The sequence below is a fragment of the Cibotium barometz genome, chromosome 64 (assembly GCF_041138505.1).
Source record: "Cibotium barometz isolate CiBa-2024 chromosome 64, ASM4113850v1, whole genome shotgun sequence".
NCBI lineage: Eukaryota > Viridiplantae > Streptophyta > Polypodiopsida > Cyatheales > Cibotiaceae > Cibotium > Cibotium barometz.
Window position 1 is genome coordinate 9,848,526 of NC_141109.1, and position 25,826 is coordinate 9,874,351.

The 25,826-nt window shown below is 44.2% G+C and overlaps 1 protein-coding gene across 2 annotated transcripts in view; it reads left to right on the forward strand.

The window, feature by feature from the left end:
- Positions 1–9,721: 9,721 nt before the first annotated feature.
- Positions 9,722–25,826, forward strand: part of LOC147603294 (uncharacterized) — a 78,460-nt gene continuing 62,355 nt past the window's right edge. Inside the window, exons 1-3 of one of the 2 annotated variants that reach the window (XM_086796798.1) lie at positions 9,722–10,631; positions 25,330–25,453; positions 25,545–25,668. In XM_086796798.1, the coding sequence (XP_086652924.1) occupies positions 25,612–25,668 (57 nt within the window). In that variant the 5' untranslated portion in view covers positions 9,722–10,631; positions 25,330–25,453; positions 25,545–25,611. Of the gene's footprint in view, positions 10,632–25,329; positions 25,454–25,503; positions 25,669–25,826 lie in introns of those variants that run through there. The other variant, XM_086796797.1, reaches the window with a different exon arrangement.

A 25,826-nucleotide genomic window follows, 5' to 3' on the forward strand; every position in this document is an offset into this window, starting at 1 on the left:
TATTTCATGGGCAGGTTGCTTAATGGTGTGGTGGTGTCAAATACCATCTCTTGGGCTGAATGTTAATGGTTTCGAGTAGGGAACCTATGAGTAGGGATGGTTTGTAACAATGGCAAGCTGCATGGGCCATGTGCATACTAGTTTAGGTGATGGTATATAAGTTTGGGCATGGGCATAAATTGATAAGTGTTAAAGCAGGGCCAAGTATATAAGATAATTATTGAGCCTAACCAAAGGTTAATCATTGAACCACATGGCCACATGCATAATAAGTGGCCATGTGCATACTAGTTTAGGTGATGGTATATAAGTTTAGGCATGGGCATAAGTTGATAAGTGTGAAAGCAAGGCCAAGTATATAAGAAAATTATTGAGCCTAATCAAAGGTTAATCATTGTACTAAACACTTTGCTAACTCATTTTCTTGGAGTGCTTATGCAAGCTTCCATGGAACCTTCACTATATAGAAGCAGGCTTTCTTCTATCTTGTATCCACTCAACCCCCCAATGGGACTGTATATATCTATGTGTATCTATATATGTGTGTGTGTATATATATATATATATGTACACACATTTATGTGTGTGTGTGTGTGTGTGAATATATATGTATGTATGTATGTATGTGTGTGAGTGTACATATATATACACATACACATACATCGATAGAGTCGATTGGGGTTTCTTAGAGGGCACTATGCTTCGCCTGGGCTTTGAGCCAGGTTGGATTAGAGGGGTGGCGGCTCTGTATTCCACAGCTCGCAGCCAGGTGTTGATTGCAGGAGGACGGGGGCCGAGTTTTGAGCTGACCAGATCAGTCCGTCAGGGGTGTCCCCTCGCCCCTTTTCTTTTTCTCTTCTTTGCGGAGGCTATGAGCATGTATTTGATGGCAGAGGAGGTTGGTTTGAGAGGACTCCAGCTCCCAGTTCGGGGGGAGGACCTGTTCGATGCTGAGTTTGCGGACGACACGGGCTTATTTTTGCATGGCCAGGAGGCCAATCTTCTTTGGGCAGAGCAGTCGCTCCAGGTTTTTAGTGCAGCTTCAGGAGCTTTGATCAATTGGCGCAAGACAGTGGCCTTTTGGATCAGTAGCGCTCCCACTCCGGCATGGAGCTCGGACCCCGGCTTTAGATGGATTCCTCCTGGCACAGCAGTGAGGTATTTGGGATGCCAGATTGGACTAGATTTGTCACCTGAACAGCAGATTGCCCCGCTTCTTCTGAGCATTCGGAAGAAGCTTTTGTATTGGAGTACAGCTCGACTATCCTTGGCCGGGAGGGTGGTGGTGGCAAATCAGGTGCTGTTAGCGACCATGTGGTACATTACGTCTTGCTAGATCTTCTCAAGCTCTTGCATCAGCCAGGTACAGAGGCTGATCAGGAACTTTCTTTGGTCTGGGCGGGACAGTCAGCCAGCTCAGGCAAAGGTTGCATGGGCAGTTATTACACTTCCGCTGGCTCAGGGAGGCTTGGGCATTATAGATCCAGTCGATCAGAGTAGAGCCTTATTGGGGAAGCTTATTGTTCGAGGGCTGCTTCCAGGCGTTGAGCCTTGGAAAGAGCTTCTCTTGCAGCAGTCTGCAGGCTCGGGCTCCCCCAGCAGGGGGCACTTGGGCACCAGAATTCGATGGATCTTCATAGAGATGAGGAGGACAAGCCTCAGTAGAGGATGGGAGGACAGATTTGCTTTGAGCATCCTGAGAGCTTGGGAGCTGCTGAGACCGGGGCTCTCTCAGCGACCTCCTTCTTGTGTTGAGGAGCGGGCCAGACAGCCGCTCATCTGGAGCCCAGCGGTTCGCACAGAGCAGGGTCATATGCTAGGTTCTCGGCCTCGTCTAGCCGGGGGACCTTTGGCGGCACGCCCAGCACGTAGCTTTGGAGACTGGCAGGCCTTCTGCAGTCTACCAGAGGAGATCCAGGTGGAGAGGCTGAGTCACTTCAGAGGGGGGTTGATTATGAGGGATGACATTCAGGAGGCACTCACAGAGGAGTGGTTCACGCCTATCGAGCTAGTGGCCCCACGGTGGATGGGAGCCTTTACACAGTTGGAGATCCTGATTGCTGTCAGAGCTTGCACTGAGGATGGCAGATGCCTCTACTATGAGATTCAGGATGAGGGCAGACTTCAGAGAGTGGTGGAGTCGCCTTTGGTTGCAGAGTGCACCTTTCAGAGGATACGGGTAGTGGCCGCCACTTCTCGGAAGTGGCATATTGACCCAGACCCTGCAGATGTGCTCCCGGATTGGCGCATATGGGCATATGCAGTGCGCCCCTTGGCCCGGCTACAGTGGGACCCTAGTGAGTACGAGTGGCACGATCCTTATGCATCCCTTGAGGCCACAGAGATTACCTTTTTCAGTATACTGTTCGGTTGGGACGGCATATTTTGACGGCGAGGAGGATGGTCTCTCCAGCTGCAGCGGGGCACTGGCGGCTACTACAGGGACTCTCACAGGAGTTTCTGGAGGATTTTTGGGCCCGGCTCTGGGCTAGTCGACAAGCCCGCAGGATCTCAACTTTCCAGTGGTGGCTAGTCGCCCACAGGGGCTCAGCAGTTGGCACCTGGCTTGTCTACAGCGGTCTTCCGGCGGCCTGCGTCCGATGCGGGGCCACCCTATGGAGACACAAAGACATTGCCTTTGGGACTGCCCTCAGGCACAGCTGATTTGGCTGCGGATGCTGCGTATTCTCGCCCCCCTCTCTCTAGAGGGTACGTATACGTGGGGTGCCGCTGCTTGGTCGACTTCGTCAGGGCCTGCTATGGGCTATGAGACGGAGCAGGACAGCCAGGCCATCAGATTCATTAGGGGCCAGCCTCGCCTTGTTCCTTCACCGGATTTCTCGTCCGCCAGCTGGACACAGGAGAGGGATCTACGATGGGAGCTCCTCAGCATCATCACCATCTGGTTCACCTTTCAGGGCCTTTGAGGGGAGACTGGAGCCACCATCAGACTGTTCGGGGGATCTGGCAGGAGTTCATCCACACCTTGCGGGGACAGTACGACCGCACTCGGGGCGACTTGGCGGGGCGACTTGGATGAGGCGATCTTGCGGCGCCAGGCCTTTCACACCACCTGGCGCAGCGGCCCCTTCTATACCCTTCACGCAGGGTCCCCCCGCTGGCACTACAGGCCACCTATTTGGCTTTTCCCCCCTCCTATTATATAATATAGCCATTCAGTTCTTTGTACTGATACTTGTACTTTTCAGCACCTAGGGAGAGTCTCCCTGGCTGCCCTGCTGTTTTCTCTGCTCTGTTTTTTCTTGTGAGCAGGAGAGGATCTTTTGTAGCCCTTCGGGCGTTTTTTATAACTAATGAAAGGATCTTTTCTCGGAAAAAAAAAGAAGAATATCACCAATCAAGACAAGATTGGGTGCAATCTCTCTCCCCATGCCATGTAGCTCCACTTCCATGACATGAGTATTTAGAGAATTTTATTTCATAAAAATAATCCAAGGAGCTAAGAATAGGTGAGCGTACAAATTGGGCTTCCTTTTTTCACTTTTGGGGTATTGCTTTATACATTTTTAACCATATGAAGTCTCCTACGGTTTATACATATAAAAACCTTTTCTCAAATAAAATTACTAGTGGGCCTTGTTACAAAAAAATGACTTTGTGCACATTTACACCTATACATTAATCTTGTGCTAACTTGCACATTCCATTAAGCTGAATCCTGCACAAATTAAATTAAACATATTTTTGTACGATTATTAATTCATAAAAAATATGATAAAATATATACCTGTGATGAGGACAGTCCTCCCGTTTGAGGAAGCAATTGTTCTCAATTGCGTAAAAATGTCAAGAGAACAAGATTATTGATGTCATAACCTGCAAGGTAAACTCAGAGGTTTGAACATGGCTCAGAGGCACAAAGGCATGGCTCATAGGTTCTCATGAACATGGAATACCAATCAAGAAGACTTGTGCGACACCAAAGTTGGTGATGATCACATTGATGATCAAATCAAGATAACATGTACAAAAAGTTTAATACAAAAGAAAAATGATCATCATCTTCACACCGCCGCACAATCTACCAGCCATACGACACCTAAATCGGTACCCTCGCACATCCCATGTAGTGCGACACCTCAATCGGTATCCTCGCACTTCTCGTTGCTATACTGAGACGGTATCCCGACCATCCAGAGATATAGACAATCCATAAATAATCAAATAACAGCCATACATATGTTTGCCAGGCGTAAGTACCTAGAGAATCACCCCTCCATACAAACCAACTGAAACAAACAGTGAGTGCAGCTACACACATGTTTGCCAAGCGTAAGTACCTAGGGAATCACCCCTCCATACGAACCAACTGAAAAAAACAGTGAGGGCACAAAAGCATGCCATATATGGGCGTCCCCGATATACGGTAGCATAAACGCGTGAGAGGATGGCTTTATGATGGGTGTGGAAGACTAGATCTACACTAAATGCATATGCAGTGAACCAATCAAATGAATGTATATAAGACAAGTCTATGTGTCCCATACCATATAGGCGCGTTGTACATACACATAGGATGGTAGAAAGATAAAAGACATAAATGCATCTGGAGTAAGTATATGAAACCAATTTGATGTCCCATACCACCAGATTAATTTCATACATTACTTCCTTCAGAATAAAAGTTTGAGGCGGAGTGGCCAACTCCCTCTGAAACTTAAATTCCATGCAATTTTTCTCTATCTAAAAATTGAACTTGAACTAATCTTAATGTAAGGTTTATTAATTAGATTATTAGGTTGAAGAGAGAGTATAGAAAAAGTTATGAAAAACTTATATAAAAGAAGGTGAATATGTATACATACCTCCATTGTTGGTGTCATTGAAATTATCTGTCAAAAGAATTTTGATACTCAAGGATACGTTTATAAACCGAAAGTAGATGATTAAAGGTTAATTTACTTTTGAATTTGACATAAACTTAAATAATAGACACGAAATTCAAGTGTACAGAGTGGTACCTTTATATATATATATATATATATATATATATATATATATATATATATATATATTCAACTGAAATGATACTTTACATTAAGAAAAATGTGAAAGAATGCAAATGGATTATAATTCCATACATAACTACGGATTATGACTTTATAAGAAATAAAATCTTGAAGTTTTATCAATGAATATTTAAGCATGATCACTATTGTAAGAATAGCGATGAGAAACTTACTTAGAAGGTGTTTGAGTCACCGTCTGAAAGATAAAACTTACATAGAAATATTGAAAAATTTATTTACTAAGCTATGAAGGATAGGAACTTACTTGCAAGTGTCGAACAACCTTGCTACAAAATACACCATAAAAGGTCACAAATATCGCAAGTATATGTGATATTTTAATTATGGAAAACAGAGGAACTTACTTGTGTTGGACTGCAAAAATATCAGTTAAAAGAAAACAAATCGACGAGTAACAATTTTCATTTTATACAAGTAATCGAATTACAGAAGGTGAATACTTAGTTGGTAAATCATCAAAAATATTACATAGACTAATCTGTACGTTAGTTTCAATTCATAACTTCAATTGTTAATCTCTAAAATTTAGAGGGTGTAGTTACTAGTTAGCTTTCACCTGTAATTCGTAAAAGTTGGAAGCTTGTATGTCGAAGAGAAGTTGTTGTTCTCCAGGTTGACTTGTGATAATTAACAACCCCTAATGAAATTTGTAAAAAGTAAACCTTGACAAAACTTTTGAAGATCTAATGTTGGTTGTAGTCCTTGAAATCCGTAATTTAACCTTAAAAAAAAAGCAATGGTAGAAGAATCAGGAAAGTATTTGTTTATCTTGGTTGATTGCAAAAGTCCTTAATTATAGCAATCAATATATAAAGCTTATAAGCTTTGCTATATAGGCTTATATTATAAGTTTTATAATATAAGGCTTTATTACATGGCTTTAATAATCAAAGCTTAAACCTTTGTGGAAAATGATGGTGGTCAGTACACAGTAGTGAAGAGATGGGTGATGGCCAATTTGAAACTAAAGGGAGAAAAAGAGGCGCTGCAATATATATTTATATATTTAAAAGCCTTGAAATAATAATTATATTAACAATAAATAAAATAAAGCTTGGCAAGGCTATAATATGAAACGACCATCGCATAGCATAAAGCGGACTTCGACTCTAAAATGGCCCGTCGACGCCGAAAGGTAGATATATATATATGGCTTGTTATATATAAGCTTATCAAGCTTTATTATTAAAAGCTTAATAAAGCTTTTAATCAAGTAAGCTTTATTAATCAAAGCTTACAAAGCTTTTGGAAGACATAAGCCTTGAAACCTAAGTGAACCCGCTAGCTCTCTCTTTTAAAATAAAAAATAAAAAAGAAGGAGATTCAACCTTAACCTTTAAGCTTTTAAGTATATATATATATGCTTATAATATATTAAGCTTATTAAGGCTTTATAATAAAGCTTTTGCAAGAATTAATTAGCTTGTAACCTGCATCGCTATATATAAGCTTATAATATATTAAGCTTATTAAGGCTTTATAAATAAAGCTTTTGCAAGAATTAATTAGCTTGTAACTCGCGGCTCGGCATCGCTATTTTTGGGAGGAGGAAAATAAAAAAAAGATAACCTTCGATGGCCAGCGCAAGGGAGAAAAAGGGGAGATGAATTCGGCCGCTACTGTATTGGAGAGAGGAGAGGGGAAAAAAAGCCGCCATCGCCTCTTTGGAGAAAGAGCGTAAGGATTTAAAAAAAAATCAATTGGAAATATATATATATATATATATATATAGCTTTTGTTTTCTCTCTGCAGCTTAGCGCTTTTATTAATTAAAGAGAAAATGATAAAAATTTTAAACGGTTGATTATGGAATTCAGACACTCTTACTGGTTTAGTAATCCTGTTGTGGGTTCTAATACTCCTCCTCTTGCTGATTCCATCCATATGGACAGATTATGAAGAGGATTAGTGTTGAGGAAGGTAGTTTTGTGGTTTTGGAAACCCACTAATGGTTTTTCACCTAGTAGTTTTACTCTTTGGGTAATAGATTGATCCAACTTAGTAGTTTTACTCTTTGGGTAATAGATTGATCGAGATTACCTAGTTTTACTCTTTGGGCAATAGATTCATCTAGATTGGTTATCTAATGGTTAAAAACAAACCTTATTTCAACCATACATAAACATAAATCCATAAATCCATAAACTTGTTCTTCTTTAATTTAAATTCAAAATTTTAAATGAGAATCACCTCTATTTTTATCTCTTTCACCTCTTTGTCTACAAGTTTTTGACCGCCTTCAAGAAGATTAAATTAAACCAAAGCTCTGATACTGGATACCAGTGACACATGACTCTTTTTACTTCTTACCGGATACCAGTGACACAGGACTCTTTTTACTTCTTGAAATAATAATTAAAAACTCATAAAATATATCAAAAATTAAAACAAAGACTTGAATTAAATTGAAATCAAATCACATAGCATAACATAAGGTAAGAGAGAAAGAATAACATCACCATCAAGACAAGATTGGATGCAATCTCCCCCTCTATGCCGTGTAGCTCCACTTCCACGACATGAGTATTTAGAGAATTTTATTTCATAAAAATTAACCCAAAGAGCTAAGAATAGGTGAGCGTACAAATTGGGCTTCCTTTTTTCACTTTTGGGGTATGGCTTTATACATTTTTAACCATACGAAGACTCCTAAGGTTTATATATATAAAAACCTTTGCCCAAATAAAATTGCTAGTGGGCCTTGTTACAAAAAATGAATTCGTGCACATTTACACCTATACATTAATCTTGAGCCAACTTGCACATTCCATTAAGCTGAATCCTGCACAAATTAAATTAAACATATTTTTGTACGATTATTAATTCATAAAAAATATGATAAAATATATACCTGTAACAACTATAGTATTGGCTGAAGATGCTCTCAACGTGGACATGCCTTTCTTGTAGAGGAAAATTGATAATGCATTAAAATCTCTTGGCACATGGAAATCCCCAAGATGGGATGGACTCACAGTGGAATTCTTTCGTACCTATTGGGATCAACTTAAGGATACGATCCTTCACATGGTTAATCACTGTTGGGAGATTCAGTTACTCTCGTCCTTGTGGAAGGAAGGCTTGGTTCAGTTGGCCTCGAAAAAGCAACTGTGTGAGTCTCTTGCTGATTTGCTTCCGATAACATTGATGCGTGTTATATATAAGCTCATAACTAAAAGGCAGGTCAATTGGTTGAAAGGTGTCCTTTATTGCGGGTCTCCATTTGGCTCATTATGGTTTTGTACCGCGCATAGGCAGATTAATTATAATATTACAAATGACCACATTGGCATTGAATATGCCAAGTACACCAAACAGGATGTGCTTATCATGTAGGTAGATATTGCCAAGGCTTTTGATACGGTGCATTGTGAATACATTGCTCAAGTAATGAGAAAAATGGGGTTCGGTCCTAAGATGAGTAATGTTATATATTGGTTGTATAAGGATAGCATTGCTAGATGCATTCTTAGTGGTGATCTTTCTCACTCCTGGATACTTGGTAGATCAGTAAAACAAGGTTGCCCCCTCAGTGCATTGCTTTATGCCATTGCCACACATCCATTGCTATTGTATATGGATAAACTCATGCTGTGGGCTGTTTGCATGGGCTGCGGATGGAAAGCATTTTGTAGCTCAAGCGTATGCGGATGACTCTTTTTTCTTCCCTTGCAATACTGAGTCCGACCTGAGATCCATTATGGATGCTTTGGATTTGTATGGATTAGCTGCTAGGCTGCAAATTAATTTTCATAATTCAAAGCCCTTGCCTTTGAATGACAAGGATTGGCATGACATTTTGTGGCTAGGGAATATTGTGCCACTAGGACAAATCATACGACACTTAGGCTATCCCATAGGCTGGTCTATTTCGCTCAAAGATGAAACCTGATGGGTGATGCATCGCATACAACAGAAGCCAGATTATTGGAAGCTCTCAACATGGCCTTTGCATGTCTGCCTTCGAATTGTTCAATCGATCATTATGGCGTACATACAGTTTTACTTACCACTTATAGCATGGAACAAAAAGGATTTGGATGCTTTTATGTCACAAGCTATGGAATGTCTATGGAAAACCCACACTAATAAAAAAACGTTCTGTTTTCTAAAATTTGAGCTGGTATGCTCTCCTAAAATGCATGGAGGACTCAACATCTTGAACATTCACTATCACCTGATTGCGAGGAAAGCTACCATGCTTCATACTTTTGTTGCCCAAATGCAACCATGGACGAAATTGTTGGCTGAAATGTGCACCAAGGTGCAGACTAATGCCTTTGGCAATCGAGAGACCATTATATGTGACTTTATCGCGGGTTGTTTCAAAGGTACAATTCCTGGCAGCCCTTTTTCTAACCGTCTGATCACAAACTGGCAAGAGATCCTGCAATATATATGTGTTGGTCGGGGAGACCTCTTTAGGAGGGCAACACCATGAAAGTCATATACACATATATGTATATATGTGTGTGTGTGTGTGTGTGTGTATGTATGTATATATATATATGTATGTGTGTGTGTGTGGGTGTGTACACGCACACACACTCACACTCACACACACATACATAGACGTGTGTGTATATATGTATATACATGTATATGTATATATGTATGTACACTCGTGCACACATACACACACAAACACATATGTATGTACACACGTGCACACACACATACACATGTATGTATGTACATATAGATGTGTGTGTGTACATATACGTTTTACATATACATACATACATATGTCGATGTATATATGCATATGTTTTTATGTATGTTTTGTATCTCTCTCTCTCTCTCCTCACTCTCTTTCTCTCACTTCTTCTTGTTGAACAATTGTAAAAAGAAAAGAAGGTTTAGAAGGCACTTACATTCATAAAATGAATTAAAATACTTTGACATTCTAATACTTGATTCACATGAACCATGACGAAGAGAAATTAATTTTAAGGCTTCCATAAATTGCTCCTAAATTAAATACGAGGAATTTGAAAAAATCAAGAAGATGTTGGCAACATGATCATATGAAAATGGGAGTAATGCCACGTGGGTAGCGAACAACCGTGGGTGCGTGCGAGTGATCGGACGGTGAGCAGGCACCAGGTGGTGACTGAGTTAGTTAGTTATGGGAATTTCCCGCCTGAGGAAATTCTTCATGCAAAACCTTGCCTTCGCATTACTCCTACGGTTCCTCGTCTCTCTCTCTCTGTGCTCATTTTGACCTCGCATTAGGGTTAGGATTTGCCTTCTCTCTGGAGTTTCCAAGGCTCCATTGCGATTACTCCCCTCCCCTCTGCAAGCAGCTCGCTTGCTTGCTGCCGTTTTCTTGGACCATCATCGCTCCCCCCTACCCTCCCTCACATTGCTGCAGAGCAGAACAAATGTGGAAGCTGGCGAGCAGGCATGAACTCATCTCTTTAGAACGCCTCGAAGAAAGCTGGTGCACAAAACGGCATGGTGTGTGGACCTAAGCCGGTCTCAGATCGAGTGTGGAGGAGCTTGCACTGTGCGGATTCACGAGCAGACTGGGACGTTGGATGAGATTTCTACCAGTCTGCATCTCCTCTTTTTTATCAGGTGCTGTTAACCTCTAGCTCTCTCTGCACGAACTTTTGTTTTCTTTCTTTTGCGACAAGATAAAAAGGAAGCACTCTGTGATGTGCTGGGGGAGCACCTGCCCTCGTTGTCTCATTTCTCTACATCAAACACATACCCACCATGCTCTCCACAGCTTGAGAACTATTGAGATCGTTGCCACACAAGCAGATGCGCGCTTCTGCTTGCTGTTGCTAGCCAGCCGCATTTGATAACGGCCAATGTAGCTGTCCCTACACATGCATGCATCCATCATATGGTGTCAAAATTGACGTCGATTACAGCAAAACCATGGTGTGGCTGTAGCTGTCCCTACACATTCATCACATCATGAAGATTGTTGACACGGGAGCATAAATTTTTTTCCTGCTCCGTTCTGCTTGGTTGCCACTAGCTGCAGCGTGGCAGGATTTGAGGGCTAGTGTAGCTTTCTCTACACATGTATCCATCATGATGTTGTGAAAATCAAGTGCTGGAAGTTTGTTGCTTTGCATTAGCTTACGATAATGTGAAAACGAAGGTCTGGCTGTAGCTGTCCCTATGCATGCATCACATTTAAAACCTGTGAAAATCAAGGTCTGGTGAGCATACTCAAGTGGAAGCCTAAGATGCAGGCTTTGAATATGCCCTCAACAAATATCAAGGATGCATCGACATGTTTTGCAAAGTGATGCAACCTCTTTCTTTGCGGGGACAGAGAAAAAAATTGGCCCAATGCAAAGTGATGCAAGCGCACTGGTGGGTTGCTGACTTGGAAGTCGGGACCTTGCCATACATAGCCTGCTTGTATTTAAAACGAGAAGAAGTAGGCAACCTTGCCTCCATGTGCATGCACTTAAGCTTATGGGGTGGCCTGTGTGAGCATGGTGGTTCATTTAAGTAGGACAACTATTCTACATTACTGACATCGGTAATTATGGTCCATATTGACTGTGTGCAGACTTGCTGTCAAAGACATCGGTTCATATGGTCCATATTGACCGCATATTGCTATTAATTATTTTGCACACCAATGAGCTCTGGTTTTCTCTCTTTACAGTAAGGCACGAGGTCTCAAAAGAATCACTTCTGAAGCAGAATAATAACATAAATCTCAGAGTTAGGTGAGGTTATTCATGTCCTATCCGAAAAGTCTCAGCAGTTACATTTGGAATAGATATTCTCTAGAATGGTTAAAGCTGATTAAAAGCCTTTAGGAAGATTTCTTAAGTTAGAGAGAAAAAAAGGCATGACATTGTGCTGATTGTGGAAATTTAGGTGCTAGACACAATTGCAAGAAAAGGCTAGCAATGAAATTTCAGCATGGGCTGTAATGGCATCTGTTAATTGAAAAGGGAGCAATGTGAAAAGACTCTTGCTAACAAAACATTTTATCAAGCTAGCCAACATTGTATTGTAACAGAACCACAAAATTTGTACTTATGTTATTTTGCGGCTGAGGAGACGTAACTTGTGATCCTTCTCCAAGGCCACACTATCAGAAGTTTATTCTCCAAAGTGCAAAATCTAATTTTTTTGAAATGGGCAATTTAGCTTAGCGCAGCATAGAGGTGTTTGCTTTTGAAATCAATTTAGTTCTATCAAACCTCCACACATAGAGCTTGATAAGCATCTTACTAATTAAGAGGCCCATATGAGATCACTTGAGACTATATTCCTTTCATACCAATCTCTTCAGTTGGTCGATTATCCAGTATTATCTCCTAGTGAAATTACTGGCTTGTGATTGATTGCAGCATGTAGAACTCCAACAATGTTCACAAGCCTGGCTTGTTACGCTTTGTAAGCAAAGGGCAAGCAATGTCACCATAGTTCTATCTATTATGTTTTTCTTGCTTTTTGGTTGAAGGCCTTTTACAGCCCAAACCTGTAAGAAGCAGGAGAGAATGCTATCTGCAATAGCTACTGACATGAGGTGCCAGTTCCTATGCACTAAGCAGGTGTGGCTGCTTGTCACGTGCATGCCACGTGGACATGCTTCTTCTGATCTGGACAGGCAGTAGGACAGGGTCAGACACCTTTTTAGGGCTGAGTGGGACCAAGAGGACTGTAGCCAGTGACCAGCAGCAGCCCGACAGGAGGAAAATGCCAGGAAGTGCTGGTCGGCAGAGGACAAGGGTAGTCGTCCCGATTTGGGTCCAGTCGGCCAGATTATAAGGGCCTATATAAAGAGGGCCATGTCTCTTAGTCATTCATTCAAGTGCCCACTTGGGACTTGGGTCATTAGGTAGTCAGTCATGTGGAAGTACAAGACAAGTTACCTTTTCAAGGGAAGCTCAGCTTCCATCATGGCATTGTAATAGACAAGCATATAAATAAGATTTTGAGTAGTTTAGGAAATTGCTTTCTCTCTTGCGTTTTCTCCAGTGGGAGTGCTGTGTTTCCGTTGAGTAATGATCTGGCCACAGAAGCTTCCGCATGTGAGATTGGTATCAGAGCGCCAGCACTCAGCAGGATTTCCAGCGCTCCAAGAGCAGTCCCAAGAGAAGGTGCACAGTCCGAGGCAAGGAACACAGCTAAAGGTAGATCTCCCAAGGAGAATGGTCGGTGTTCAGCGAAGCCATAGGGAAAAGGCAGTCCGTGGGTGGATGCCAAAGGGCAGACCGGTGAGCCCATAGGAATACTGGTTCCAAGGGATGGTAGTCATCCAAGGGTGGAGCGAAGATGTTGGTGATCAGCCCTCTGGGAGGGACACCAAGACCCCGTGTTCAAGGGATAGGGCATGAAGGCAGGGGGACTCAATGGATCAGGATGCAAGTTCTTCAAGTGGAGCAGTTGCGGAGGATAGCAATGTTTCCAAGTCAAGTCAAGTTGCCAGACGTCCAAGGATGACAGTGAGGAGACACGGCAGGGAATGAGGGATGATGACAGTCATCCAAAGAGGCAGGTTGGATCCCCGTCATCAAGTTTAGTAGGAGGGGATGTCACGTGCATGCCACGTGGACATGCTTCTTCTGATCTGGACAGGCAGTAGGACAGGGTCAGACACCTTTTTAGGGCTGAGTGGGACCAAGAGGACTATAGCCAGTGACTAGTAGCAGCCTGATACGGCAGCATTAAATGCTGGTCGGCAGAGGACTGTCAAAATACGCAGCGGAGATGATAACCAAATCTGAGACCACAAGAGCAAGTAGAGTGAGAAAATAGACAGCACAAGAGAAGGAGAGAGAGAGGCGTGTAACTCTTCTCTATACACAAGATCCCACAATGAAAAGATGATACAATGGTGACAAGGGGGCTGGGGGACATTTTATATGGCCCCCCAACAGCAGTTGGCCTGCTGTAGGGCAGCCGACAGGATCATGTCCACACCACAACTGGTAATAAACCAGTTGGCCAGTACTGTGAACAGTCGGCCAGCACCAAGAAGGTGTCCACACAGTCGGCCAGCATTAGTAAACTAATGCAGCACCACTCGGCTACAGACAAGGACATCCTGCCACCTCAGGGCTCCCACCAAGCCACAAAAATGGGGAAAAAATACGGGGAGTGAGGAAAAATGATAAGACACCTACAAAGGGCGGATACAGCCACAACAGAGGCCCTGGTGTCAACATAACGACAGAAGATGACTTCTAACACCCCCTCTCAGCTCTTGGCTGTGAAACCAACCACAGGGAGCTGGGGGTTCCACCTCAGGAAATCCTGAGATAGCGACTTCGTGAAGAGGTCCACCGTACTGTCCTGTGTCGAATAGAACTCTAGCAAGATGCCATCAGCAACGATCTGTTCACAAACAAAGTGCCTCTGGATGACCATGGGTTCCTCCAGTGGAAGCCCAATCCTGCAATGCAACCTCTGCAACCTCACCACCTCACGAGTAGCATCACAAGAAGCCCGGTACTCTGCCTCTGTCGACGACAAGGTAAAGGATGATTGCCTCTTACTGCTCCATAAAACTGCTCTTGGGTGTGAAGTAGATCCCCTCGTGTCCGGATCTCCTCCCCAAACTGAGTCACTCCAACCGTGGAGTCGGACTCCATCAATCAATCCCCCTCTTGTGTAAAAGAGTCCATGATCCTTCACATGCCGCAGAAACCACAGGAAACACAATCTTGCCTCCCAAAGAGTCATCTGCAACCATGAGCTCAACTCCCTCATCAGGAAGCTCCCGTCCAATCTGGTGTCCATCAACCAGATCAATGAACCATTTTGCTTCTGAGTCAAAGAGGCATCACACGGCTCACAAGGATCAACACCTGTTACGGTGCAAAGCCAAGTCCTGGAAACTTGCTGAAGACCACGCAAGGCCTTCTGGAACCTGTCAACCACTCCCTTTGATTCCGGAACCACAAAGCCCGGAGAAACCACCTCCTTGTGCAATCAACTGCCACCCGCCTGGCTTTCCGAAAGGTCCACGTGGAAAGAACATCCTCATCTACAGGAGTTTCTTTGTCCCGAACACTACGAGACATGAGAGCATAAGTTACTTGTTCAGTTTCCTCTGACTGACGAACACAAGAACCACCAACATCAGTACTGGAAAGTTCCTGCCAACTGTTGCCATCAACTGGCAAGCTATCCACCATCTGGTCCTCCCGGGGAAAGCCTACACCTGCAGCGTATCCACACTTAAGTGGCCATTACCAGACTGCCACTCATCACAAACCTGAGGACCTGGGGGAGAGAGTGCTGAAAGCTTGTTCTCCACTCCGCCTTCCCAAACTACCTAGCCTGTTGCTTTGTCTCGGAGAGCAACAAAATGCTCATCAAACTCCAGCCGTACGCCAATCTTGCAAACCTGATGCACTGACAATAGCTGAAAACGAAGTGACGGAATATACAACACCTGGGAGGAATGCTTCCCCCCCCCCCCGCCATCGGGAACTATCTCCATCCTGCCCTCACTGTGAATTGGTATAGTGGATGTATCCCCAGTAAGAATGTGACCAGAATACTTGCAAAGATCCTGTAAATCTGAACGGGAAGGAGTCATGTGCCTGGAAGCACCACTGTCTAGAATCCACTCCCGAGTATCCGTTGCGGAGAATCCTCCAACCTCCTCCCTGCCTGAAGAAAATGAAACATTGGTGTCCTTCACCTCCAGGTGCACAAAAGCCAGAGTCTTCATGATTGCTGCTGAGGAATCTTCACCCTTCTCGGTCTTCCGCTAGGGACACTGCCTCCAATAGTGGCCTTTCTCGCAACAATCATTATAGGTCCTCTCTGCCTTTAGTTTCTCGCGGTCAGTAAAGGACTTCTTCTCAGAAGACTTCTCTGATGAAGCCTTCCCTTTGCCCGTGTTACGGCCTTTCGACCGTTGGGCAGTTAAGGCCTCCAAACCTCCACCTCGAGGAGGGTTTGTGAATCGTTCCTCCTCGTCCAAGACCATGGGCACAAGCTCCCCCCACGTGATGGTGCTGGGCCTGCCGTTGGTAATCAAAGACGAGTAAAATGCTGAGTACTGAGAGGGCAAGTGTGACAGCCACGTTATGGCCATGTCCTCTGACGATATCTCCTTCCCAGCCTGAAGAACTTCCTGCTGAAGAGCTTGTAGCTTGTTAATATGCTCCCGCATCGTCGACGACTTTGCAGGGCTCATAACCCACATCTGTACTTCCAAGGAAATCCTCTTCATGGGCGATACCCTGTTGTAAAGAGAAATAATTATAAACTACACATTTTCACATCCCATACTAGAATACATGCTCTTTTTTTTTCCACTGAAAATACTTGCTCAGCTTCTAATCACGCAGTTAGCAGGCTTACATGTACCTCTAGTAATAATAGCCACTCTGGTTCTTGTACTGACCACTTTGTGTCTCTCATCTCATGTTGCTCATAGATCACAGTCAAAAGTGGAATCATCTCTCTTTGTCAATGGCATAATAAACGCCCATGTTTAGGACTTACCTCAAGTCTCAGGAAAGAATTGTCAGCCATTTCCGTGCGTGGGATTGACCTAATTGATAGTACAAACATATATTGGAGAGACTTCAACATATTTTTGGTGCTCTTGAGTGATGAATAGATCTCGTCTTTGACGCACCATTGAATGTGCATACTAACTCCAAATCCGTAATTTTCTTTTACTGCTTATACTTGTACACGTTTTATTGCTCTAAAAAGATGCTCTTGAGTGATGAATAGATCTTGAGTGATGAATAGATACTTTCTTTTACATATTTTTGGTGCTCTTGAGTGATGAATAGATCTTGTCTTTGACGCACCATTGAATGTGCATACTAACTCCAAATCCGTAATTTTCTTTTACTGCTTATACTTGTACACGTTTTATTGCTCTAAAAAGATGCTTGTTTTGTTGGCCTCTAAAGTGCGTATGATGTCTCCTTATACTTATTTGGTTGGCCTCTAAAGCGCGCATGATGTCATCCTTTGCTCCACTGCGGGTGTTGTCTGAACTGCATTAGACTGAGAGTGGACATATAGCAACGCACTCTTTGATCCTTTTCTTATGGCTCGTTGGGCCTGAATGCGGAAAATGAGTGGTATTCTAGGAATGCTCTGATCCCCACGAATCATGATGGGTTTAGGAAAACCTTCAACAATAGTGAAAGTGTCCTGCCTCCAATCAGGACTGGGTGCATACTATCTAAACCACTATATCCCGAGGATCATGTCACACCCTAAGAGAGGGGAAACAATGAAGTCCCGCTTGAATGTTGCCTTCTGAACTTGAAACTCAAACTATTGACTTTCTGAGAGATGCGTTGTCATGTGCATCACAGATGCCATGGACATTTCTAGGGCTAGATCCAGAAGAGGCAAGCAGATAAAGATTATGAACCAGTAGAACCAGAAGGTAGGAGCTTCAGGTGACTCATCTGAGGTGGACATGGAGCAAAGCATGATCAGATGGCTGTCGGCTGCAGGACAGTGGAGGCTGGCTGCCAGAGGAGCTGTCGACTTACATCAGCAGAAGGGTGTGCAGCATGCGCATCAATGCCAAGGGGCAGCAGCAGTCGGGCAGGGCAAAAAAGGATTATTGGGACATGGAACTGGCCGACCAGCAGTCGGCCAGCATAAAGTGCCAAAAGTCCCATATAAAAAGGACTCCTTGCTCCTTGTTTTAATCATTCCACCCACTAGGGGTGTGAGTCAGTAGGAGGGTCCCATAGGGGGCCAGAATTAGGGTTTATCACCTTTTCAAGAGGGCAGCCAAGTGCTGTACAGATTTGTACCTTTTTGTACATAGTATATACTGAAATTCCAGCACTTCTCACTCTCTCTCTCTACTCTCTCTCTACCTGCGTTTTTGCATCATGGTGCGTTTTTGCATCAGGAGGTCTCCAAGAGTGTTTAGGGCTGAAAGAAGACTACCCAGAGCTTCCGCGCGTTACATTGGTATCAGAGCATCAGGCTCAGCAAAGCTAAACACTGATTCAGTCCCAGATGATGGTGTACAGGTCCAAGGTATAGGAAAGTACACGGATTCGAAGCCCAAGGCGGGAACACAGATCGGGAAGAACTCCCAGGAGGTTTGTTGGTGGTGTTCCACAGTGCCAGATGGGGATGGCAGTTCCGTGAGCCAGATGGGTTCTAAGGGAACGGTCCCAAGGGAGGTTGATCCTCCAAGGGTGATGTGAGAGTGCCAGACTCAGTTCCAGGAACGAAGACCAAGACGGTGTTCAGAGCCAGTGCAGGAATGGATTGTGGACTAGAGGAAGACCAGATGCATAGATCTTCATCAGAGATAGAGTGGTTTGGAGAACAGATCGGATTTTCAGAGAAAAAAGGTTTGCCAGGGATGGAGGATGACAGAGGGACTTCGGAACAGGATTGGGATGATGACAGTCATCCAAGAGCAGGTTGGATTCCCGTCATCAAGTTTAGCAGAGGGGGATGTCATGTGCATCACAGATGCCATGGACATTTCTAGGGCTAGATCCAGAAGAGGCAAGCAGATAAAGATTATGAACCAGTAGAACCAGAAGGTAGGAGCTTCAGGTGACTCATCTGAGGTGGACATGGAGCAAAGCATGATCAGATGGCTGTCGGCTGCAGGACAGTGGAGGCTGGCTGCCAGAGGAGCTGTCGACTTACATCAGCAGAAGGGTGTGCAGCATGCGCATCAATGCCAAGGGGCAGCAGCAGTCGGGCAGGGCAAAAAAGGATTATTGGGACATGGAACTGGCCGACCAGCAGTCGGCCAGCATAAAGTGCCAAAAGTCCCATATAAAAAGGACTCCTTGCTCCTTGTTTTAATCATTCCACCCACTAGGGGTGTGAGTCAGTAGGAGGGTCCCATAGGGGGCCAGAATTAGGGTTTATCACCTTTTCAAGAGGGCAGCCAAGTGCTGTACAGATTTGTACCTTTTTGTACATAGTATATACTGAAATTCCAGCACTTCTCACTCTCTCTCTCTACTCTCTCTCTACCTGCGTTTTTGCATCATGGTGCGTTTTTGCATCAGGAGGTCTCCAAGAGTGTTTAGGGCTGAAAGAAGACTACCCAGAGCTTCCGCGCGTTACATGCGTGTACATAGACTAGGTGTAAACCTGTCCACATCTAGATGATAAGGAACCAAGGTATAGCTTATTTGCTTTGCCAACTGCGGAGAGATGGCATCCTCGGAACTGCCCATGTCAAAGAGGACAATGAACGGTTGTCCCCTTGCAGTGCCATAGGCACGGATGAGAGCCTTCTTCTGTCCCTCACCCTCATCGTCCTACTTATCATCAAATACCACTAGTGGCACTGAGGGCAATAGCTGAACGGCATTAGAGGCGGATGGTGGAGGTGTGGATGGGGATGCTACGGTCACTACCGTGGAAGTGGATGCCTTGGCAGACTTTTTAACCTGAAACTTAGTACAATCTTTCTTCCTGTGTCCCACACTGTGGTAGAAGAAACAATAGTTCTCTGTCCTGTATTGTGTCCATTCATCCGGCTGGAAGTAACCTCTAGTGATGTCCTTCTTAGCTTTTTCCTTAGGAGTCTTCTTGGCTGTGGAATCTTTCTTATTGCCCGATTGATCTTGATAATTTTTCTTTTGGTCCTTTTGGTCTTTGTTGTTTTGAACCCCCTTACCTTGGGTAGATGACTATTGTTGGGCTTAGGATTAGACTATACTTGCTTGGGCTTACCCCCATTCAGCATTAGTTCTTGATTCTGAGTGAGGGTCAGTGCCCATGCATAAGTCTGAGGCTCAAAATTCCTAACTGGGTACCTAATGTTTGTGTTGGACCGTTCAAAGTAGGATCGGTGGAGTTGGATCGCTAAGGATCTGACTTTTGGAATCGCAAGAAAAGTAGAATCGAGTGATCCAATAAAGTAGAATTACCAAAAAGTGGAATTAGAAGAGTCGTTGTGATTCCAAAACAAAACTCGTTGTGGAATTGGTCAATCTTACCAGTTGGATTGGCCGATTGTAAATGTGTAAACGATTGTAGATGAAAATGATCAAAGAAAAACGAGCTATTCTATTCGCACATGTTATTTGTTGGTAAAGCGGTGGAAAGGTAGGATTGGATTGTTTTGATGCCTGCATTGCTAAAATGATCGGACTGTGAGTATTGTAATTTTGGCTGACTGTGTATGGAGCTAAATCGCTTATGGACTTGCTACTATGAATCGGCTCTGCAGTATTGATCATAACTTGAAGTAAGAGAAAATTTAACATTTAATCAAGTAAGAAACTTGATTAAAGAAGAAACCACCTCCTTCATTATTCAGAGGCTTCAATGGAAGATTCAAAAGAAAGCTTCAAGTTCCACTGTAACCACTTTTGCTGATAAAAACCAAAAGGAGCAAGCTATGGAAAGCTTGGAAGTAAGCTATAAAAAGCTTGAACATAGTGTAAAGAAAAATAGGAAACAAATCATGCCGGTGTGTCATTGCGTGCCCCAGTGCAAGGTGCACATGACAAGGTGTGCACTAGTGAACAAAAACCTTTTTTTTCGCCAAAAAAGAGACTTTTTTTAAAGTATGAGTGAAATAGTACAAAATTATGGCTCTAAGCCGGAAATGGAAAGGAAAATCCTCATTATAAAATATAGCGAGATCTCAACCGAATCCCTGCCTAGAGAGTCCCGTGGGGGTCAAAGAGAAGAAAACATCATGATCGTACTCTCTGATAAACATGTTGCATTTCGCCTGAACAGCTCTAGATGGACCCTGTGTGTGGGCTCATGTGGCCATAAGAGTGTGAATGGTATCACTCCATATGCTGTATATACACTGAGCGGCATATATATGTGTGCCCTCCAAAGCCTCTGTGCATCTGGCTTTCCAAATCTGCCATGCTGGGATGGTGCAGACTGACTGAGGAATATCCTGAAGTGCGCCTCTTTGGGCCACACCTCCATGTACCAAAATGACGAGATCAAAATCCCTGCTCTCAAAGAATATCTGTGGGCCAGACTCTGCCAGGCAAGCAATGGCACCCCAAGTAACATAAACTGGGACCCGACTGTGGGTTCAACCTCCGCCACGATCTCCTCCGGAACTGCATGTTAGCATTCATAGTGCCAGGTAGGAGCATGTCCAAAGAGGGATCAGGGTTGGCTGAATGGTATGATACTCCATGTACCCAAATACATGCTTTATAGGCATCAAGCCTTAGTGTTCACACCAACTAACTCCAAAATACCCAACAATGAGCTACTGAAAATGATGGAAACCTCAGGAATTGCTGAAGCACTCAACTCCTCCTCCTCAATGGATTTAGAGAGAAGTGCCAAAACCTTAAGTGTTTCCTTCCCTCGATAAATGTGATTTGCACTTTGTTATTCAACTATAGCACTCTTGTCAACTTCCTTTGGCTTCACCACAACTGCTCCCAATTTTGTACTTGATCTCATGAATGCACTATCATGGCTGGTAACTCTGCCCTTTGTTTGGAAAAAAACTCGTCCATCACTTTCAAACAATTGCCCGTTTGACAAGATCTTACATTCCTTGAATGCTTGAAGTTACTCTTCCCAAAAAACTTTTGTAGCTGCCATAAAGAGTTGCTTGCTGCATTGAATGAAAACGCACCTTTGTGAGAAATAAAGCCATGATGATCAATGTTTGTCCTGTTTCGCTGCAGTGTTTACAGCCCTCTGGCCACCCCTTGAGGACCTTGCTTGAGTGCTTATGCTGCCCTACAGGGCTGTGCTTTGCTTCTACAGGCGGCCCTTATGTGTGGGAAGGTGCCGTCACACCTCGGAAGAGTGTGTACGTGAGAGACGCGAGGTCCCCATTGCTTGAGTGACACTGCCTTTGGAAGGCGAAAATTCTTGACTGGTTCACAATGGACCGAGTGGCCATTTGGTTTGTCACTTGAGGCACTATTGCATGGGCCATGGAGGCAAGGCCGGTGCTTCTCTTTGAGGATGGCAAAGGTCATTCGCTTAGACTCGCAAATCTCCAAAGCACTACCATCGCCGCGATTGAGGTTCCGATGGTCACATGAAACCCATAGACCCCCATGTCTTTGTAGTGAGACTATATGGGGCATGGTCACCCCTCCGGTGGAGGCCATCTGATGCATCTTGATAGACATCAGTCACACCCTCCAATGGGGACGACGACAGTGCCTACATGGTGATTCCAAGATTTTGCACTAGTGATGTGTGCAACCTTCCTACATAGTTGGAGCTCATGTCCCCTTCTCACTAGGGAGGGGCGATGGTGGTAACTCTAGCACTATTGACTCTTCTCCCTCCCCCATAGATGTAGTCTCTCTCCAAGAGTGGCCAGCCAGGTTCCCCTTCTTTGTCCTACTATCTCCTCGGGGCGATGGATCTCCATGCCCTTATGAGAGAAAAACTTGCTCGTCAAAACCTTGACACATTGATACCAATGTAACATGGGTGCTTTGGAGTAGTTTATTGTAATAAATCTGAAGATTAATGCCTAATCAATGCACATACTTCTCCCTCATGCAAGTGTCGGAATACGCAGCGGATATGAGACAAACAACTGAGAGCACAACGTAGCAACGACACCACGATGAAGATAAGCAAACACAAGAGAACCACCAGCCTGAAAACGCAGGACTGTGTGAAGAAGAGAACGAGAAGCTGTATGAACTCTGCTCTATATACAAGATCCGGTACAATACCCAATGACAATGGAGTGTGGGGGGCAGGCCCTCTATATATATGGCCCTGGGCTGGTGATCGGCCAGCCCAAAACAGGCCAACAGCAGCCCCATCTGCTCATGACCAGAAAATACCACAGTCGGCCAGAGAAACTCAGTCGTCCAGCACTGTACAACAGGTCGGGAGGCAGATGACCAGTCGGCCAGCAGAAAGGAGCAAGTTGGGTAGCACAACAGCCCCATGTCCACACAAAAATAGGGGAAAATACATGGAAAAACAAGGGAAAAATGGACACCCACAACAGATGCCCTAGTGTGTAATGTACAAACAGGAGATGACTGCTAACAGCAAGATACAGAGTATATAAAGAGATGACCTAACCTACTAATGTATTCATACGTGTGACTTCTTTACAGTGGAATAGAGATACTCAATGGTAGCACTGCTCTTGAGCTCTCAATAACTCAATGATGAATGAATGATACTGCCCTCAGCCATAACCCTCTATTTATAGTGATTTTTGGGCTAGCCAACCCTAATCTCGTAAAGCAAGTTTCGTGGTTGATCCTTCTCCGGTTCACAATGGACCGAGTGTGTCACTTGGGGCACTATTGCATAGGCCATGGAGGTTAGGCTCGCACTCCTCTTTGAGGATGGCAATGGTCATGCGCTTTGACTCGCATATCTCCAAATCACTACTATTGGGGTGATTGAGGTTCCAATGGCCCAACCCCATAGACCCCCATGGATCTCTAGTGAGACGAAAGAGGACATGGTCACCCTCTGACGGAGACCATCTGATTCATCTCTATAGATATCAGTCACACCCTTCGGGGATGTCGAGAACGCCTACAAGGTGATTCTGAGATTTTGCAGTCGTAATGTGCAACCTTCCTACACACTTGGAGCTTGGGTCCCTTTCTCAACAGGGGCGATGATGGTATATTCCAGCACTATAGGCCCGAGTGTGACTTTTCCCCCGCCCCCACAGATGATGTCTCTCTCCAAGAGTGGCCAGCCAGGCCCCTCTTCTTTGTGCTATCTCGTTGGCAATGCATCTCCATGCCTTATGAGGGAAAAATTTGTAGCTCTTCCTCTGTCAGAGCCCGATGCACTGATACCGATGTAACATGGGTGGTTTGTGAAAGGATTAGTTTCTCGTGATAAATCTGAAGATTAATGCCTAATCAGTGTCTTGAACCCATGCACATACTTCTCCCTCATGCAAGATACACAATATATAAAGAGATGACCTAATTTACTAATGTATTCATGTGCATGACTTATTTACAATGGAATAGAGATATTCAATGACTCAATGATGAATGAATGATGTGACCCTCCTCAGTCATAGTCCTCTATTTATAGTGACTTTTGGGCTAGTTGGCTGGCCAACCCTAATCTAGGGTGTTCACACCATAATAATAGTAATGTTGTCCACACTTGGCTGCTCACTTTGCGCTTGGAAAAGAATACAATGAATTAGCACAAACGCCCTTACATACACATGAATCTGGCCACGCACTCAACCTCTGAGCTGGCCAATGGGTAGAAGCATGACCACGTCACACCTTGGAAGAGAGTGCACCTGAAAGATGCTGGGTCCCCTCGGTTGAGTGACACTCTATGACCCTCCTCAGCCATAGTCCTCTATTTATAGTGACTTTTGGGCTAGTTGGCTGGCCAACCCTAATCTAGGGTGCTCACACCATAATAATAGTAATGTTGTCCACACTTGGCTGCTCACTTTGCGCTTGGAAAAGAATACAATGAATTGGCACAAACGCCCTTACATACACATGAATCTGGCCATGCACTCAACCTTCGAGCTGGCCAATGGGTAGAAGCATGACCACGTCACTCACACCTTGGAAGAGAGTGCACGTGAAAGATGCTGGGTCCCCTCGGTTGAGTGACAGTCTTTGGGACTAACTGAAGGTGTAAAGCAGGTTTGGTGGCAGATTCTTCACCGGTTCACAATGGACTAAGTGGCCATTTGGTTTGTCACTTGGGGCGCTATTGCATAGGCCATGGGGCAGGGCTGGCTTTTCGAGGATGGCAAGGGTCATGCACTTAGACTCGCACATCTCCATATCATTACCATCGCTGGCGACTGAGGTTCCCTTGGTGACATGGACCCCATAGATCCCCATGGATCTGTAGTGAGACTATAGAGGGCAAGGTCACCCTCCAATGGAGACCATTTGATTCATCTCGATAGGCATCAGTCACACCCTCTGGGGATGTTGGGAACGCTCACATGGTGACTCCAAGGTTTTGCAGTAGTGATGTGCAATCTTCCCACACACACTTGGAGCTTGAGTCCCTTTCTCAGTGGTGGTGATAGTGGTATATTCTAGCACTACAGGCTGGAGTGTGACCTTTCCCCCTCCCCACAGATGTAGACTCTTCTCTGAGAGTGGCCAGCCAGGCCCCCCTTCTCTGTGCTTCTATCTCCTTTTTAAATAAGGGAAAAAGTTATTTTAAGCCCGGATTATGTTTTCTTCTACTAGGTTTAGGTTAACAAGTGTTTTGAATCTCTTTATCATTTACGCAGTACAGGCCATGTTAGGGACTCTCTCATGAGAAATAAACTATGAAGCCATGCTTCCTCTTCACATACTGAATCCTTGCTGTGTGCACAAGATTTTGGATGTATGATGATCAGTTTTCCTCTTACTTGGAACAGGTTTCACCGTGTGATGGGCAAGCTGAAAAGCCTTTTTTGAAGACTAGGACGAGTTTCAGTTGAGGAAATGTGAGCCTTTCAACTCACTTCCATGGTGGATATTGTGCACCTAATTGACAGAAAGGTCTGTGCAGACTCTGTCGCATTTCATGCAATTTGTTCCGGCATCTTTTTATGATGGATGACATAGTTAAGCTGAACATTATGGAGAGCAGCTCCACCCTTTTTGAAAAAGCAATCCCAGTCAGAGTTACCAAGTTGCCAGGGTCGGAAGACCGCCTCATGGAGCTCACTGTAAGAATTGTCATGGGGATCAGCAAGCTTCACAGATCTAGCAAGGTACAACAAGAAACCCTCTTTTCTGTGGGAAAAATTGTACATACATGCATTCATATATATGTATATGCATTCATGCAGGCAGGTATGAGCATACACACACACATGCACGCGATCACGCACAAACATATGAACGTTTTTAATAAGTTGATTTGAAGTTG